Raw genomic sequence first — 14,993 nt, 5'->3', positions numbered from 1 at the left:
ACATCTTGGAAGAAATAGCCAAAGCATGATGCATTTCGCAGCTTGAATGCGTGTCAACCACCACCATAGAAAAACAAATTATGAACAAACTTGGCACAATTTACCACAAGCATGGCCAGAAAATTTATATCGCCACAAAAATTGGGGACACCATTGCAGTGACTAATAATATTCATGGACACGTGCACCTCGACTACAACAGAGGTCGATGAAAGGCAAAAGCGGAGGCTTTGCTTTGTTTTTTGGCAGAGAGTAAATTGCATGCTTTGTTAACGTGACCGAGTATTACAAGAGTACTAATTACACTGCCGTAATGATAGACAGGTTTCAAAGCTGAAATTACATGCAGCATACGTGTGGAACATTTAGAAATAGCAGAGGAAGTAGCCATATTGTTGCGGGAAGAAAACAGGCACACGAGTGCAGAGTTGGTGTTTTGACAGTATTTGTAGTGATTGCACAGGCGGTGATGTGTCAGGTCTATCTCCTCCAATCGAAGCGAGCTTTCTCGTTCTTTTTAGTGCAACATCATCCTCCCGGCAAGCGTAGCTCCATCCCGGTACAAATCACGGAGCATTAGTTAAGGCGAAGTATATATGGTTTGATCCTGGCAGCATGAACGTCACTGTTGATGTGACGTAGCAAAAACACGTCAGCTGGTGCAATTTCGTATACCACGTCACAATATTGGCCTATGTCTTGTACGGACCAGGATAACAAGAGAGTAGTTTTTCAGCCGAGCTAAAACAGCGCGAGGGTGTCCAGAGAACACCCTCGCACTGAGAGAACCAAGAGGCAATTGTGTCTTGGTGCTGATGATCGTAGCGTTGCTTTTGAGAAGCTTGCGAGGTCTTGACGAGCGACTTCTCGGGCATGGGCGGCCGAAGTGATTGCATCGCGGGCGTAATTGGTCGTTGAGAATATGACACCAGATGGTAGGAATGTGTCGAACGGCAAGACAGGGCCACAGCCATACAAAAAATAAAATGGTGAAAATCCAGCGTTTTCGTGACGGGACAAATTGTAAGCAAAATGAATGTACGGTAAAGCGGTGGACAAAGTGATGGTGATCGTCGGAAACGTACGTGGCCAGCATGTCAGTCAAGAATGTGGTTTAGTCGCTCGGTGAGCCCCTTCATTTAATGGTGGTATGCGGTAGCGATCTTGTGTTCAGAAGCTCAGGAGCGGAATGGGCCATCGTCGACCTTTGACAATAAGTAACGGCCACGATCCGTTTGTAACTGTCGAAGGGCGCTGTGGCAAAGGGTAACATCAAGGAGTAGAAAGTTCGCAACATCTGTTGCACAGCTGGTCGGCATTGCTCGTGCAATGGCGTATCTTGCTGCATGATATGTCACAATGGCGATCCACCTTAGAGAGAGGAAGACGGGATGGCGGCCAACGTGGTCGTGTCAAACTTGCTGCTTTATTCGATTGCCGAAGTGGAGCGGCGGCGGCTGCCACGTCCAAATCGGCAGGGCGTGAGCTTGTTCTAATCTTCACGAAGCTCGAGCTAGCATAAGCTGCGCGAGAGGTGATGCGTGGTGATCGAGAAATGATGATGATGATCATGCCTACAGGGCTCCCCCCTTAGCGCTTTGCGCGATTTGAAGTTTATATAACAAAGAAAGAGAAAGAGACTATATTCATAAACGACCATCCGCAAGGTGTCCGTTTGGGAAGTCCAGTTTGTCAATGTGTAGTGACCATTGGGAACCAGTGGGTCTCTGGTGGGCGACACTGAGAGTTGTGCAGTGAACGAAGAAGTAAACTTTAGATCGCTGTGTTTGCACACAAGTGGGTGACAGGATGACCAGCTGGGGCCAGCTGGGAGTGCACAGGGTGTCGCGAGTGAGCATTGCAGGTAGAGGTGCGTTCAGGGTGAGGTGAGGGCGGGTGTACAAAAGCGGATTTGGCCCCTGCGCGTGAAGCAATTAGAAGTGGCATAGTTAAGTGTTGCAGACCACCTATCGACAAGCAACGACTTTGATGGTGCTTTCCCGGGCATGCACAGCACTGGTGCCGATGTCGGTACACAGGTGTCGTGACTTGAGCCGTATTTGAATATGAGTGGACTTGACCACTTACGTTAGCAGTGGGTAAGTAGCATTTTACACATCGGGTAGGGGTGAATGACATATGTGGTTGTAAATGGGTAAGGCTACATTCCAGTTACCCGCCAGCTGGCCCACGGTTTCCGTCAAGAGCTCAGTAGGAGGCATGTCATGGGATCCAGCAGCTGTGGACGCACCTTCAGTAGTCGGCGCACGTGAGTTCGTGCGCAGGTCAGTATGGAAGATGGGTGTCTGTATGGCAGGTGTGAGATATACGGTCTGCTCTGACGTAGGTGGGCTGAGCACGTCGTCCTCAGGAGCGTCGGTCATACTCGCAGCGTCTCGGAAGTTTGGCCGTGGTAGATGGCTGGTGGCTTTAACTTCGGCTGTGGGAGACTGTGAGGGCGATGCTGGTCGCTGCTGACAGGACGCGCAAAGCGTTGAGGCTGGTAGAGACATAGAGTTTCTCAAAATTAACTAGAGGGCACTCTGGCGCTGTGATCGTTCAGCGACCATGGGAATGATGGCTAGTACACACATTTGTCTAGTATTCATACTTGCGGGCGGTGAATCGTACTTGCGGCTTCATTTATTGCCGTGTTTTGGTTTTGTTGTGAAAGAAAGATTCAACACTTTTGAGTTTCGTGACCCGATTTGGAAAGGTAATTCCAAAAAATAGGGTGGTGAAGTGCATTCGCTGGACATTTACTGATATTTGTTTCATGAGAAAACAGTTTCAAGCTACACGAAAGCACATGGAGCCAAAAGCAGGCCAGAAGTATGAAGTTTAGACAAATGTGTGTACTACCAATCAATCCCATGCTCACTGAAGCGCCGTGCGTTGCAGCTTCCATAGACACTACCGCCAGAATTCCCTCTAGTGTATATTAAGAAACTCTGTGGGTAAAGAGTCCCCTTCGGACATTGGGGATGGTGAAGGTTCCGCGACTGGGAAATGAATAGTGGGCGGAAGAATGTCTGCGCCCGACTCCGAGGCGTGCAGCCAGGTAGCCGTTGTAGAGTCGGGTAGGGCCACGGTGTCGCGTGCCGTCGATGTCACGAAAGGCGTGCAGGTGGCAGGCACGTGAGACGAAGCTGCACATGGGGGTTCTGAGGGAATGTACCTCTCGGAGAGGACATAAGTCGCAGTGGGGGCATCTTCTACCTCGTGGTCAGGTGCAGGAGTGGATGTTTCTGCAATCAGATCAGGGGTAGAAGTAGTCGAAGCCGGGGTACCGAGGTAGCGGCCAATGGAGGGCTGTAGGCCGGTTCGTACATTGCTCTGCGACGCCTGAGAAACATGCCAGGTGCGGGTAAACGGAAGCGGGCAGTACGTGTGGCCATTGTGAGTGAGCACTGTAGTGCAGAGGGCATCGTAAGGGCGTTGAGAAGAATAGCGTGCATCAGCGGCTGGTCCGTGCTGCCATTCACCGCAAGAACGGCGTCGAGCTGCATAAACCATACTTTTGGGGTAGGTAGATTGGAACGGCGGCACTGGCGGGCAGAGTGGCGGAAACATGGTTGCCGATGGCGCGTCTCCGGGTCACCAATGTAGCGAGAGAGGAAGACAAGACAGCGGCCAACGTGGTCGTGTCAAACTCTTTGCTTTGTTCGATTGCCGAAGTGGAGCGGAGGCGGCTGCCACGTCGAAACTGCCAGGCGCGTGAGCTTGTTTTAATCCTCGCGCAGCTCGAGTTAGCATCAGCTGCACGAGAGGCGCAGTGCGGTGATTGAGAAATGATGGTGATCATGTCTACACACCTGTTGCCTTTGGTAGTTATAGGGAATAGGTCAAGTAGGTCGAGGCCCACACGGAAGAATTGTTCTGTCGGGACGTCAATTGGCTGAACACAACCAACAGGAGGCAAAGCAGGCGTTTTTCGCCACTAACACAGGTCGCAAGAAGCGACATAGTGTCGCACAGAGTGATAGAGACCTGGACAGAAGAAGCGGCACCCTACGCGGTCATAGGAGTTGCTGCAGGTGGCTTTATAAAGTTGCCAAAAACATGATCACATCATCTAGATAAAAGGGACACATTAACCACTTTAAGCACTACCTAGTTTCCGGAAGTGAAGCAGCCTGTGGATGGGGACAAAAAGTGGTGCATGAGCGGTGAACATGTCCGCTGACCTGGAGAAGACGGGGAGTGGCAAGATCTTGGCGGGAAATTGCCGACGATAATGCTCTAGTTCGGGGGCGAGAAGGTATGATCATCGAGCAGCAGGTGGTTGAGACTGGCATAACTGTTGACGCTTGGTTTGCCATTGTCGCTGACTAAGACATTGACGGTCGGTTTGCCATGGTGGCGGCAAGCACATGACGTTTACTGAGAAGTTCCATTGTCGTAGCCAGCACCTTCACTAAATGTTGCGGGAAGAGTGCAGAGGCACAAGAGTTTATAGTTGGTATATTGACAGTAATTTTGGCAGTTGTCCAGGGGGTGACAAGTCACATCATTTTATTCCAATCTGAGCGAGATTTTCATTCTGAATATTGCAACAATATTCCAATGGCCCTAAAAAATCAGGTATGCGAAGTTGTCTAATGCAAACCTGAAATAGCAATCAAAAACTACGCTAAAGGCACGATTCCCTAGGAAGCCTTGGCCATTCTGGAAAAAGCGGGCAGATCCCTAAATGTGAGCTCGACCACCCTGTAGTTCCCCACTCACATCACCACAGAACGTGACATCCTCTCAAATAAAAATGAGACTACACACCTGACGGCCAGAGACATGCTGCGCTGAACACAGACATGCCTCTCGCACAATAAGGAACATACCTTGTTTATAAGGAAAGGATCACTAGCTATAATGAAAAAAACAAAAGCATATGTTAACACAAGAAGGATATTCCCACCGCTTAGTTCCAAACTAAACAGCAGACAGGCCATTTTCTGGGGACAGCTCTAGATGAAGAACTTCCCTAAATCAGTCCGTCTAAGATGGATATATTGGGACAACCATCAGGACGACACGTGAAAGTCATACCAGAAAGGATGTGCAACACTTTAACACATGTTATAGGGTTGTAGTTATGTTGCCAGAATGCTTGCAGTTACTCTGAAGACCCCTTCATTGAGGTTGGTTGGCTACTGCTCTGCACATCTCAAACTTTGGCGTCTGAATGTGAGCAGTCTAGCAAGCTCAAGAGGCGGCTTTGAGGCAAGGCTTTGACGTTTCCCCTTGCCGGGCCAAGCCGATATTGCATTAAACCTTGATAGACATTCAATAAAGTTGTATGTTTTGAACAATAAAGTGAGAGAAAGAGGCAACATCTGAATCTCGAGTTTGTGCCCCATAGCTAAAATGTCTCAGGCTCAAATAAAATTAGGGAAACAACAAATTTAACAATGAAGAGGAGGCTGTCACTCAATGCAAGCATATATGCACCTGCAGGCATCATATGAGGTCTGTTAGAAAAGTATCCGGCCTCTGGTGAAAGAGAAAAAACAGGCATTATTGGAGCATTGTAAACCTAAACACCCTTAAAGTAGCCCCTTGGGACTCTACAGACTTCTCTTACCAGTGCTGCTATTGTTGGAAGCATTCTAGCGCTGCTCCAGTCGCTCCCTAATTTTCCTTGCAATGTGAAACCAATAAGAGCACTGCGCACACCTCACTCAACCACTGCATCCCAGCGACTGACGAATTTGCCAGGCCGGAAAAAATTCACACGTGCACATGAAGGTTCAAAGTCGGCTAATGCAAGCGCGCTTGTTCCAAATCCATCAAGTGCTTGCAAAAAAAAGGGTTGGATACTTTTCTAACAGACCTCGTACATTTTCCACTGGCCTTATGTGAGACAGAGAGGCGATGTATAGGTGAAACCGAGTGGCAAACAGGAGGCGCTATCTGCAGAGCTTGTTGAACAGCTAACAGCAAAGCATCACCAAAAGCAACTGTTGTAGTTTTGTACAACCATAAAATTGTTTATAAAATATACCTAAACCTCCATGTAACAAAGTAAGAAACATCACAGATACAAATCATCGTATTGAAGGTTCTTCGCATAAGAGTTCGAACTTTGATGGCGAAACCCGAGATGCCCGTGTATTTAGATTTAGGTGCATGTTTAAGATCACCACATGGAGAGACTTTCCGGAGCTCTCAACTACGGCGTCTTCCACAATCATATAGTGGTTTTGGGACATAAAAACTCTACAAATACTATTACATTACCCCCCCCCCCCCTACCTTCCTCTGCAGTGCTATTCAAGCGATTTTATGACTTCTGTATTAGATTACTACACTGCTATTTTTTCTACTTCAACTCTTTTCCAAATTTAGAAGAATATATTTCCCCTCGACTGTAGTGGCTGGTCTCTGTTGCACAAAAGATGACTTGACAAATGCTAGAACTACATGTTTTGACCACTGGCACTAGCAGATGTCTCAGTGTATTGCCTTGCTTTATCGATTTTTTTAATGAAGTGCATGAACAATCAGGTGCTAAATAAAAATGAAACTTCAACTTCAATTTTCTACACAAATAATTACAGTAAAAGCTCGTTAATTCGGATTTCACGGGACCGGAAAAACTGTCTGAATTAACCGAATGCCGAAGGAACGAATGAACAGGGAAAACAACATTTAAAATCAAGCTGCAGAAGCATACCTTTATTTGTTGAAGTATCTTGTAATTGTCGTCTGCGTTTTCGCGCAGATTCCGGCTGACATCACAATTTTTCTTAACTTTTACAAATGGCCAACAGCACGCAAGCTGTCGGGAGTGTTCAGGCAAGCGTCCTCTATTATTAACAGCGCCTCCGAGACTTCCCGTGAGGTGCGATGAGGTCGTGGCTGTATCTCCTCGCATGATTCTTCGTCGGAATCGTGGTCTTCATGGGGGCCCGTGACATCATTAATAATCTCTTGATCGGTCAGGAGACCAGTCGTGGCGACACCATGATCAATCGCGATGTAGTCCTGAAAGGTCACATCTGTGGGAAGGACAGCATCGAAAGTCGGGCAGTCATCGTCGGTAGACTTGGCTGACACCTCCTCGATGCTATCGTCAGCTACTGCTGCATGCTCGGGCCTCACAAAACCGCTGTGCCGAAAACAGTTGGCGATGACTTGCGGCGGAGTGTTTTTCCACACGTGGGCGATGATGTGCACTGCGCCAAGTAAGTCCACTTGATACAACTTTCCAGCTTCTGAGCATAGGATCATTCGCTCTAGCAGGTGCTTGTGGTACTTCGACTTCATGTAGTGAATGATACCCTGGTCCATCCGCTGAAGAGCAGACGTAGTGTTGGGCGGCAAAAAAGCTACTTTGATGCTCTTCAGTTCGACTGTACAGTTATGGGCGCTGCAGTTGTCAACAACCATAATTATCTTGCGGTCGTTTGACGTGAAGTGCCGGTCCAACTGCTGCAGCCAGCCGTGAAAAATGTCCGATGTCATCCATGCCTTCCCGTTCGCTGTGTACTCGACAGGAAGGCTTTTGACGTTCTTAGAACAACGTGGCTTAAGCGCCTTCCCGACGAGAAGTAGTGGCAAGTGCTCCTTGCCAGTCATATTGGCGGCAAGAAGCACAGTTATCCTTTGCTTGCACTTTTTGCCACCAATGCACGCATCCCCTTTGAAAGTCACCGTCTTGTCGGGCAGAGCTCTGAAAAATCGAGCAGTTTCATCTGCATTGAACACGTCACATGGTTCATATGCGGCGATGTGCTATAGAAGCTTCACATTTCTCCACTCGGTGGTCACGCTTCCGTCAACACTGGCCTTTTCGCCGCACACACTCCTGAAGACAAGTTCGCGCCTCTCTCGAAACCTCGGAAAGCACCCTTCTGACGCTTTGAACGATTCAATGTTCATCACTGCATTATACTTCTCCCCTTGTGCCATGATGAGAGGTCCGCTCAAAGGCAGATGCGCGTTGCGACAGTCAGTAATCCACCAAAGCAAAGCTTCTTCGAGCTGGGGATGAGCTGTGGTTTGCAACCGCTTTCTAGAGGCATGAAACTTCTCGCTTTCTAAGGCTTGTCGAATCTGTTGTTCATTGTTCACGTACGTTCCCAACATGCTCCGCTTCATGTTGTACTTGGTTATAACCTGCTATCGCGCTTCGCCGTTCTTCAGTGCTTCCAAAATTTCCACTTTAGTCGCCAAGTTCTTCGTGTCGTATTTCTGCTGCTTTTTCGGCGTTGCCATCACTGTAGCGCACGATGGTGGTGGCATGCAAATACGGTCACAATGAAAGAAAAAGAGAACTCCGCAAGAAGAGATAGTTCCGACACGACAACACAAGGGAAAATGGCGTCGGAGGCGCTGAGTGGAGAAGAAAGAAGACGCCGACGTTCGGTGACGCTGCGATCGCCCCCACTAGTTGATGATGATGGCGATGCCACTCAGGTTTCAGTTTCACACCAGTGGTGCCAGCGCTGCTTTATCACACTTTTGTGTAGCAGCAGCCGTCAGCATTTGTCCGAATTAAGCGGTGCGGAGCCGAATTCCGACGAAATAGCGAAGGCTTGGTCCCATAGATTAACATGCACTTTGGCCGGGACCAATAGAGCCGTCTGAATTATCCGAATTAACGGGTGTCAAATTAACGAGCTTTTACTGTAATTTCTAACTGTGAAACATGGGGTTAGAGTTCCCAGAGCGCAGTTTGTCAATCTAAAACCAAGTCATTGTTTCTATTTAATGTTCATTCCAAGGAGCCATGACAAGCAATTTTCGTAATCTGTATTATAAAAGTTGGTCCTTTGCTATTGACAAATAAGCTGGTGAAATTTCAGCACATTGGGTTGAACACTTAATTTATAATGAGGATTTTTATAAACACGCATGTGGCCTGGTAGCCTCACAACAGTACTTGTGAACCATGACATAATAAGCCACTTGATTTGTGAGCGTCTTTACTCCGTCCAAGAACTGTTTCATGGCCAGTTGCAGTACAATGGAGCTACTTTAACTTTTGTATGCCTTGATATTGAAAAATCGAAGAATTTGCAGTGGCTGAATTTCAGGAAAAGACAGATCTCCTGCATTAAACACATGACGTCCCACACCCCATGGCAACATAATGGTAGCTGGCAGTGAGAGAGGTTTATAGCCGGAGACTTCTATAGCCGACTTAGCAATTAGATAATATTTTGTGAATGTCTGTTTTTCATACAGTTACAGGAACAATAGACGCTCTACAATTTTTAGCTGAGAACAGCAGTACGGAGGGTGACCCTGTCATGGCCCCTAATAAGTACTTATTTATGTCCGACTTAGTTACATGAAGGCTCAAACGGATACATTTACTTATTTATGAATGACTTTATAATTTCAAGCTGCACTTGTTGATAGCCCCTGTTGTGCCAGTGCTCCTCAACTAGTGCCTTTGCAGGAGCTCAAGCTCCTTTAGCTTGAATTTCGCCTCCTGCTCCGCCTACCTCTGTTCAAGCTCCATTTCTTTCAGCTTCATTTCCTGTTCATGGGGCTTTATCTCGAATACCAGCTGGTCCTCTTCAAGTTGGAGGTGGCGGTTCTCGATTGCAGTGTTCTGATCACAGCGGGCCTCAATATGTTGCCTCAGCGTGCCACTGTGGACCTGCACAAATTTACAAGGAACAGTTAACTGTCTTGGGTTCAAATGGATGAGCAAGTGCAACAGTTTACAAAGCACCATGACATTCTACTGAGCACACATAGTTCTTTTTAACACAGTAGACTCTCTGTAAAGGGAAATATATTAAATGGAACCGTTGCTTAAATGAAACAACTTCCTTCAGCACGGTTGCTTTCGTACTCCACTTTTTTCTCCACTTCATTCTCCACTTTTTTTATCTCGGAACTACTGTTAAATAGAAAACGTTTTCTAGTTTCTTCACATTCATTTAACGAGAGTCTACTGTACAGTACTATTCCAAAACACTAGATTTATTAAACACAGGCAGGTAAATACTGCAATAATAGTCAAGCTGCCTCTGCACACACAGAATTGCTTGCAACAAAATGTTGCGAATACTTAAAAGAGTACTGGCAGAAATTTCATAAGTTGTTTCTATGCATCAAATGAAAGGTCAAGCCCTCAAAATCAAAAAAATTCACTTATACACTGGACTACACTTTAAAAAGCAAATGCAACACGTTTCTAAAAAGCTGGTTTTGTTTCATATACTGTATACTGACGTCAAGACAGAGTGTGGCCACATGAGTTGGCGACATGCTCACGCTAGATATGGTGACATTACACACGTTCCATCATCTATTGCTATATACATGTGGGTCAAAGAAGGACCAAGTGTTGTTCTGGCTGGCATCCAGTTGCTGCACACTTGTTGTAGCACCCAATAGTTAACGAATCTATGGAACCTGTATCTATTGTGGCCTATTTTGCCACTGAAAGTTCATACAGGGCAAAATGTTACTGTCACAACAACAAATCGCAATAAAATTATTTTCTTGCCTTGTGATCAATTCAGACGATGTTGGAATGCACACACAATGACAGAAGCCACGTTTTACTTTACTTGATTGAAAGTATGAAGAACTACTGCGATCGAACAGCGAGGAGAAGTGACAGAAAATGCAACATGCAAGCAGCAATTTCATATGCTTTGGTACCTGACATCGCATGTGTTCATTCGGGTGTGTGAAGTCACCAGAATTTATACTGTAGCCCGACGTCATGCATGAACCATTCAAATCTTAGCAGCACTTCTGGACCTTTACACTCGCTCAGAGACATGCCTGTACACAGGAGATTTGTATAAGAAAGTAAACCCAGCTTTGAAAATCGGTGTTAGTGGACTTACAACTGCCTACATGCATACATTTGATTGGAGTGGCTCGGGAGTTCACTGATGTTGAAGTGCGAGTCGCAGCAGGCAAAGGGTGAGCACGGGTTACTTTGTGCCCTGCACTGCTGCGAATCAACTGACAACTCTGAAAGGGCAATCACTAACTGAGTCATGCAAATTTATGCAGTACATTTCAACCCCCCCCCCTTTTAACTGGCTGACTCTGTCCGATTTCTGATACAGTAAAAGCTCGTTAAGTCAAACAACACAGGACCAAAAAAATGGTTTAGTTATTTAATGTTGAATTACCAAAAGTATCAAGAAAACGAAGAAATGCCTGTTATACCCCTATCACACCTGGCAACGTAAGTGCACTTTCAGCGAGTACACTAAGCCGCGAGTGTCATTTGCGCACTGTCAGACGAGCAAGTTTAGTGTCACTCGCCACAAAGTACACTTTACGGCAAGCGCGTTCCCTAACCTCACTTCGCTTTGATCAAGTCTGTAGCCTCGGCCCCAGTAGCTTGCACAAAAATACGCTGTTGCCTAAAGCGGTCCTCATACTATATTCAAACTATTGTTTTCGTTATAAGGAATTCTGCTATATACTAAAACAAGTCATTAATCGACAACTCTCGCTACTCTCTCCTTCAGGCAGTTTGCGGCCCCGTCCGCTGCGGAAATGCGGCAGCACATGCTGTGCAATACTGCGCGTTCGTCGCGTAGTTTACTTCCAGACACACTTGCACATGTGTAGGCGAGTCATTCTCTAGTCGTTTAGGATGGCGTGTGCCACTTGTGCTACTTCAACGAAGACAATGTGGTCCGACGATGAGGCACGGGTGCAAAAGTAACAACTATATATTGGCCTACAAACCCAACCATTGCCACTGCAATCATAAACAAAGATGAAGTACACTTCGCTTCCTCGTGTAGCAGAGAGCTGCCAAAATGACACTTGGTGAGAGTAAGTACACTCGCTCAAAGTCGCCTGCAAATGCTGTTTTCGTACCTTCGTGCCTGGTATCTGTAGCAACGCCTGCGGCACTTCATGCTTAGTGGGCTTCGCGAATCATTCATATTACCCACGTTGGAACCAAATGTAACCAAATCAACAAGTTTGATGGCAATGAACTATACAAATGCTGGCCGGGGCCAGGGAAGACTTCTGAGTCATTCAATTTTCTTAATTCATATAGGTCAAATTAACGAGCTCTTTCTGTATTACTAATGAAGCTGCATAAACTTGTGCTAAAAAATCATCCACAAATTTCTGAAAGAAAATCTTAAAACAAAGATGACCTACTCCATGTCTTTGGCTCTTTGAAGTTAATGCAAATGCTCTTTGGCTACACACATTACATATTTTCTGGCAACAAAGCAAAGGTGATGACAATTCTAATAACAATTTAGTTCTGGAATATTTACTGGAATACTTTAATAGTCTCCTAGTACAGCAAATGCTTCATACGAATCGTAACGTGCAACACTTCACTGCACTAAAAAGTAGCACATTTTATTGCCACCTTGACTTCACTGCAAGTCCACATCATTGCAACTGATTGGAAGATGATCACAAGTGCTCAACATTTAAACATTTCTCACAGTGAGAGTGGCCACATGTCCCTGAGAGTGTGGATCTATTGAAGGCCACAACAGCACCCAGACGATGGCATACCCAAGCACATGCCACATCATAAATTTGCCCAACATAAAAGGACACATGAGACACTGGTTTGCCCGTGTCTCCTTTCCTGGCCAAGACTAAAGATGCGATAAAGCCATATACTCAGAGATTTTGGGGGACAGAGTAATAAGCTCTCCCAAAGAAAGATTTACTAGACAAATAAAGTGTTTTTTTTACTCTTGCCTTCAATAGCAAGCATTTTTGTTTACAATTGTGTACCTGCATTTTGAATGATACTCTTGTTTTCTACTAGGCAAAATACAAAATAGACTGATACGAACAAGCTTTTTTTTGTTACACACGTTGCAGAGGCACGCGAGTGTTGGCCACCCATTTGGTCTCACAAGTGTGGGCATCAGGGGGCTCCCACGCACAGCTGCATTTCCTGGCAGTCCAAGAGATCACAAGTAAACGAGTCGAGAAAGAGGCTGCTACTTGAGTCCTAATGCACATAAAGCAGACTTATTCTCAGGGAGACAAAGAAAAGATAGTAAAGCAGCAAAGGCAACTAAAAGAAGTGGATCCTTGATGAAACTATGCAACTAGTTTTTGAACATACTGAAACTCCTTATACTTATTAGGTACTTATTCTCTTATCAATTTATTATTGCATAAAACAAAAATACTGTACTAAAAAACAAAACAATGTTCTTTGCTGAACTCATATTAATTTAAATAAGGACTTGGTGCAAATGTTAGCAACAGCTGAAATCTGACCCTGTATTTCTTTCGTAGCACAAAATAGAATTTTTCGGGCCATCTTGAATGATTTCCTACACTCAATAGCTGTACCTAAAGTCGCTTTTGTTGATGTTGAAAGCACTTATGACGACAATAATTTGAATCTGTAGGCATGCACCAACAAAACTAGGGATTACAAACCTGCAGCAGCAACATCTGAAGGACTAGATGTTGGGGTTTGAGCACGGCTGGGTGCAGCAGTTGCGATGCGGTCAGGTGCAGGGCATGAGGCCGTCGGGTTGTCTGTATATCACAAGTGAACCAACATAAGAGCTGTGCTGTGTGCTTTGAGCTTGAACCCAGCTTTCCTTTCCAATACACATCGGCAATAACTCCTCTCATGCAGCAGCTCCTTTGATGAGAAATACAGGCTCTTTCCAGCGCCTTATTTACATGCTGGAGGCTAGCGCTCAATAGTGCTGGTGCAATTACTTGAAAAACCTTATTCTTGATGATCTCCCAGGTATAACATGGACCAAAAAAAATGACAAACAACACAGGGTGATGCACAAACTCTTACCTAGCCCCTATTGCGCCTTAGTAGTTTCAAAAACCCACTGCAAGGCTAAAAATGACAGATAAAAGAAAAGAGAAAAATAATGGAAAGTAATTTCAGGCCATGCTGAGAGGCCCACTTGACTGTAAATGACTATTTAGGTCTATTTTAAGGGGTCAATGATGTTGCCATTTCTTCCTTATGTTCGTAATTGTGTACGTGCATTTCCTAGTCTTAAAATGAATTAACACCAACTTCCCCAATTATGCGTGCTACAGCATCCACTAGTTTATGCAACAGTGTATTCAGCACGTGTGTAATGAAAAACTTTCAGAGTTTCTCACTGTATCTTCACTCACCATAGTCAGGCAGATCCATGTGAAACTCTAGGTTCTCCGGCTCATACATTCAGTTAAGCAGTGTCTGAGCCTGTGACATGCTTGCACGATCTGCTGGTCAGGAAGAAAACAAATTTTTATTGAAATCTACTTAATATAGCCAGCAGAAGTTCGATCTGTTATAGCACAAGAGCTCTAAACCAAAAAACAAACAAAAGAGAGGGAATACAAGTACTTATAGATAATTAGTAGGTTACACATAAATAAAAATAATTATAGAAAAATGGAGAACCATATGTTAAAATAACATCTACAAACTCCAGCTAGACAATTATTTCAGGTACACTTCTAAATAGTCTATTTCAGCTTTGTGCAAAGCTATTGAAGGGGAAAGTGTCATCTATTTTTTTAACAAAAAAAACTTTATCAGGTTCACATGTTGTTGCTTGATCCTTAAATCTAGCCAGTACCTCAGCCCAACAATCGGTTAGACATTTAACCCCGCTGTTTAGTTCAGAAGAGTGAAGTTGTTCTAATCTTTGCTAGATACTAAATGGCATATCACAGCCTTCATTGTTGAGACAGCTATTGCTCAACCTTTGGCAGAATAGTTCAAGCTCTGACCTAGTAAAATGTCATGTAACTGGTGAAATGATTATGTAACACAGAAAACAATTGCATATTCATAAGAATTTCACGTCTACTGCAGGATGAAGGCTTGCATGAAGATATTCCAATTTGCCCATGGTATGCAAGCTGACTGCATGTCATGTCTGTACCATTGTCAATTTTGCCACTTGATATAACTCATGTTCAAGGTTCTCTCTGTGACTCTTTTCTGAGCATGTGTGTGTTTGTGAGTAGACATATCTTTTTGTACATGCAATCCTTTTATACATCACGGTAACCACCTGACACCAGAAGTAGCA

General features: G+C 45.1%; 1 protein-coding gene across 1 annotated transcript in view; it reads right to left on the bottom strand.

The window, feature by feature from the left end:
* Window positions 1-14,172, bottom strand: part of LOC142776423 (uncharacterized) — a 36,395-nt gene extending 22,223 nt beyond the window's left edge. The window contains exons 1-3 of the mRNA XM_075880052.1: window positions 14,086-14,172; window positions 13,372-13,473; window positions 9,453-9,610 (exon numbers count right to left, since the gene is read on the bottom strand). Coding sequence (XP_075736167.1) covers window positions 9,453-9,610; window positions 13,372-13,473; window positions 14,086-14,088 — 263 coding nt within the window. The 5' untranslated portion in view covers window positions 14,089-14,172. The remainder of the gene's footprint in view (window positions 1-9,452; window positions 9,611-13,371; window positions 13,474-14,085) is intronic.
* Between the last annotated feature and the right edge of the window lie 821 nt (window positions 14,173-14,993).

This window comes from Rhipicephalus microplus, chromosome X (genome assembly GCF_043290135.1).
Source record: "Rhipicephalus microplus isolate Deutch F79 chromosome X, USDA_Rmic, whole genome shotgun sequence".
Taxonomy (NCBI): Eukaryota; Metazoa; Arthropoda; class Arachnida; order Ixodida; family Ixodidae; genus Rhipicephalus; species Rhipicephalus microplus.
The sequence above is the reverse complement of the archived record's forward strand: the minus strand, read 5'-3'. Positions and strand labels throughout refer to the sequence as shown.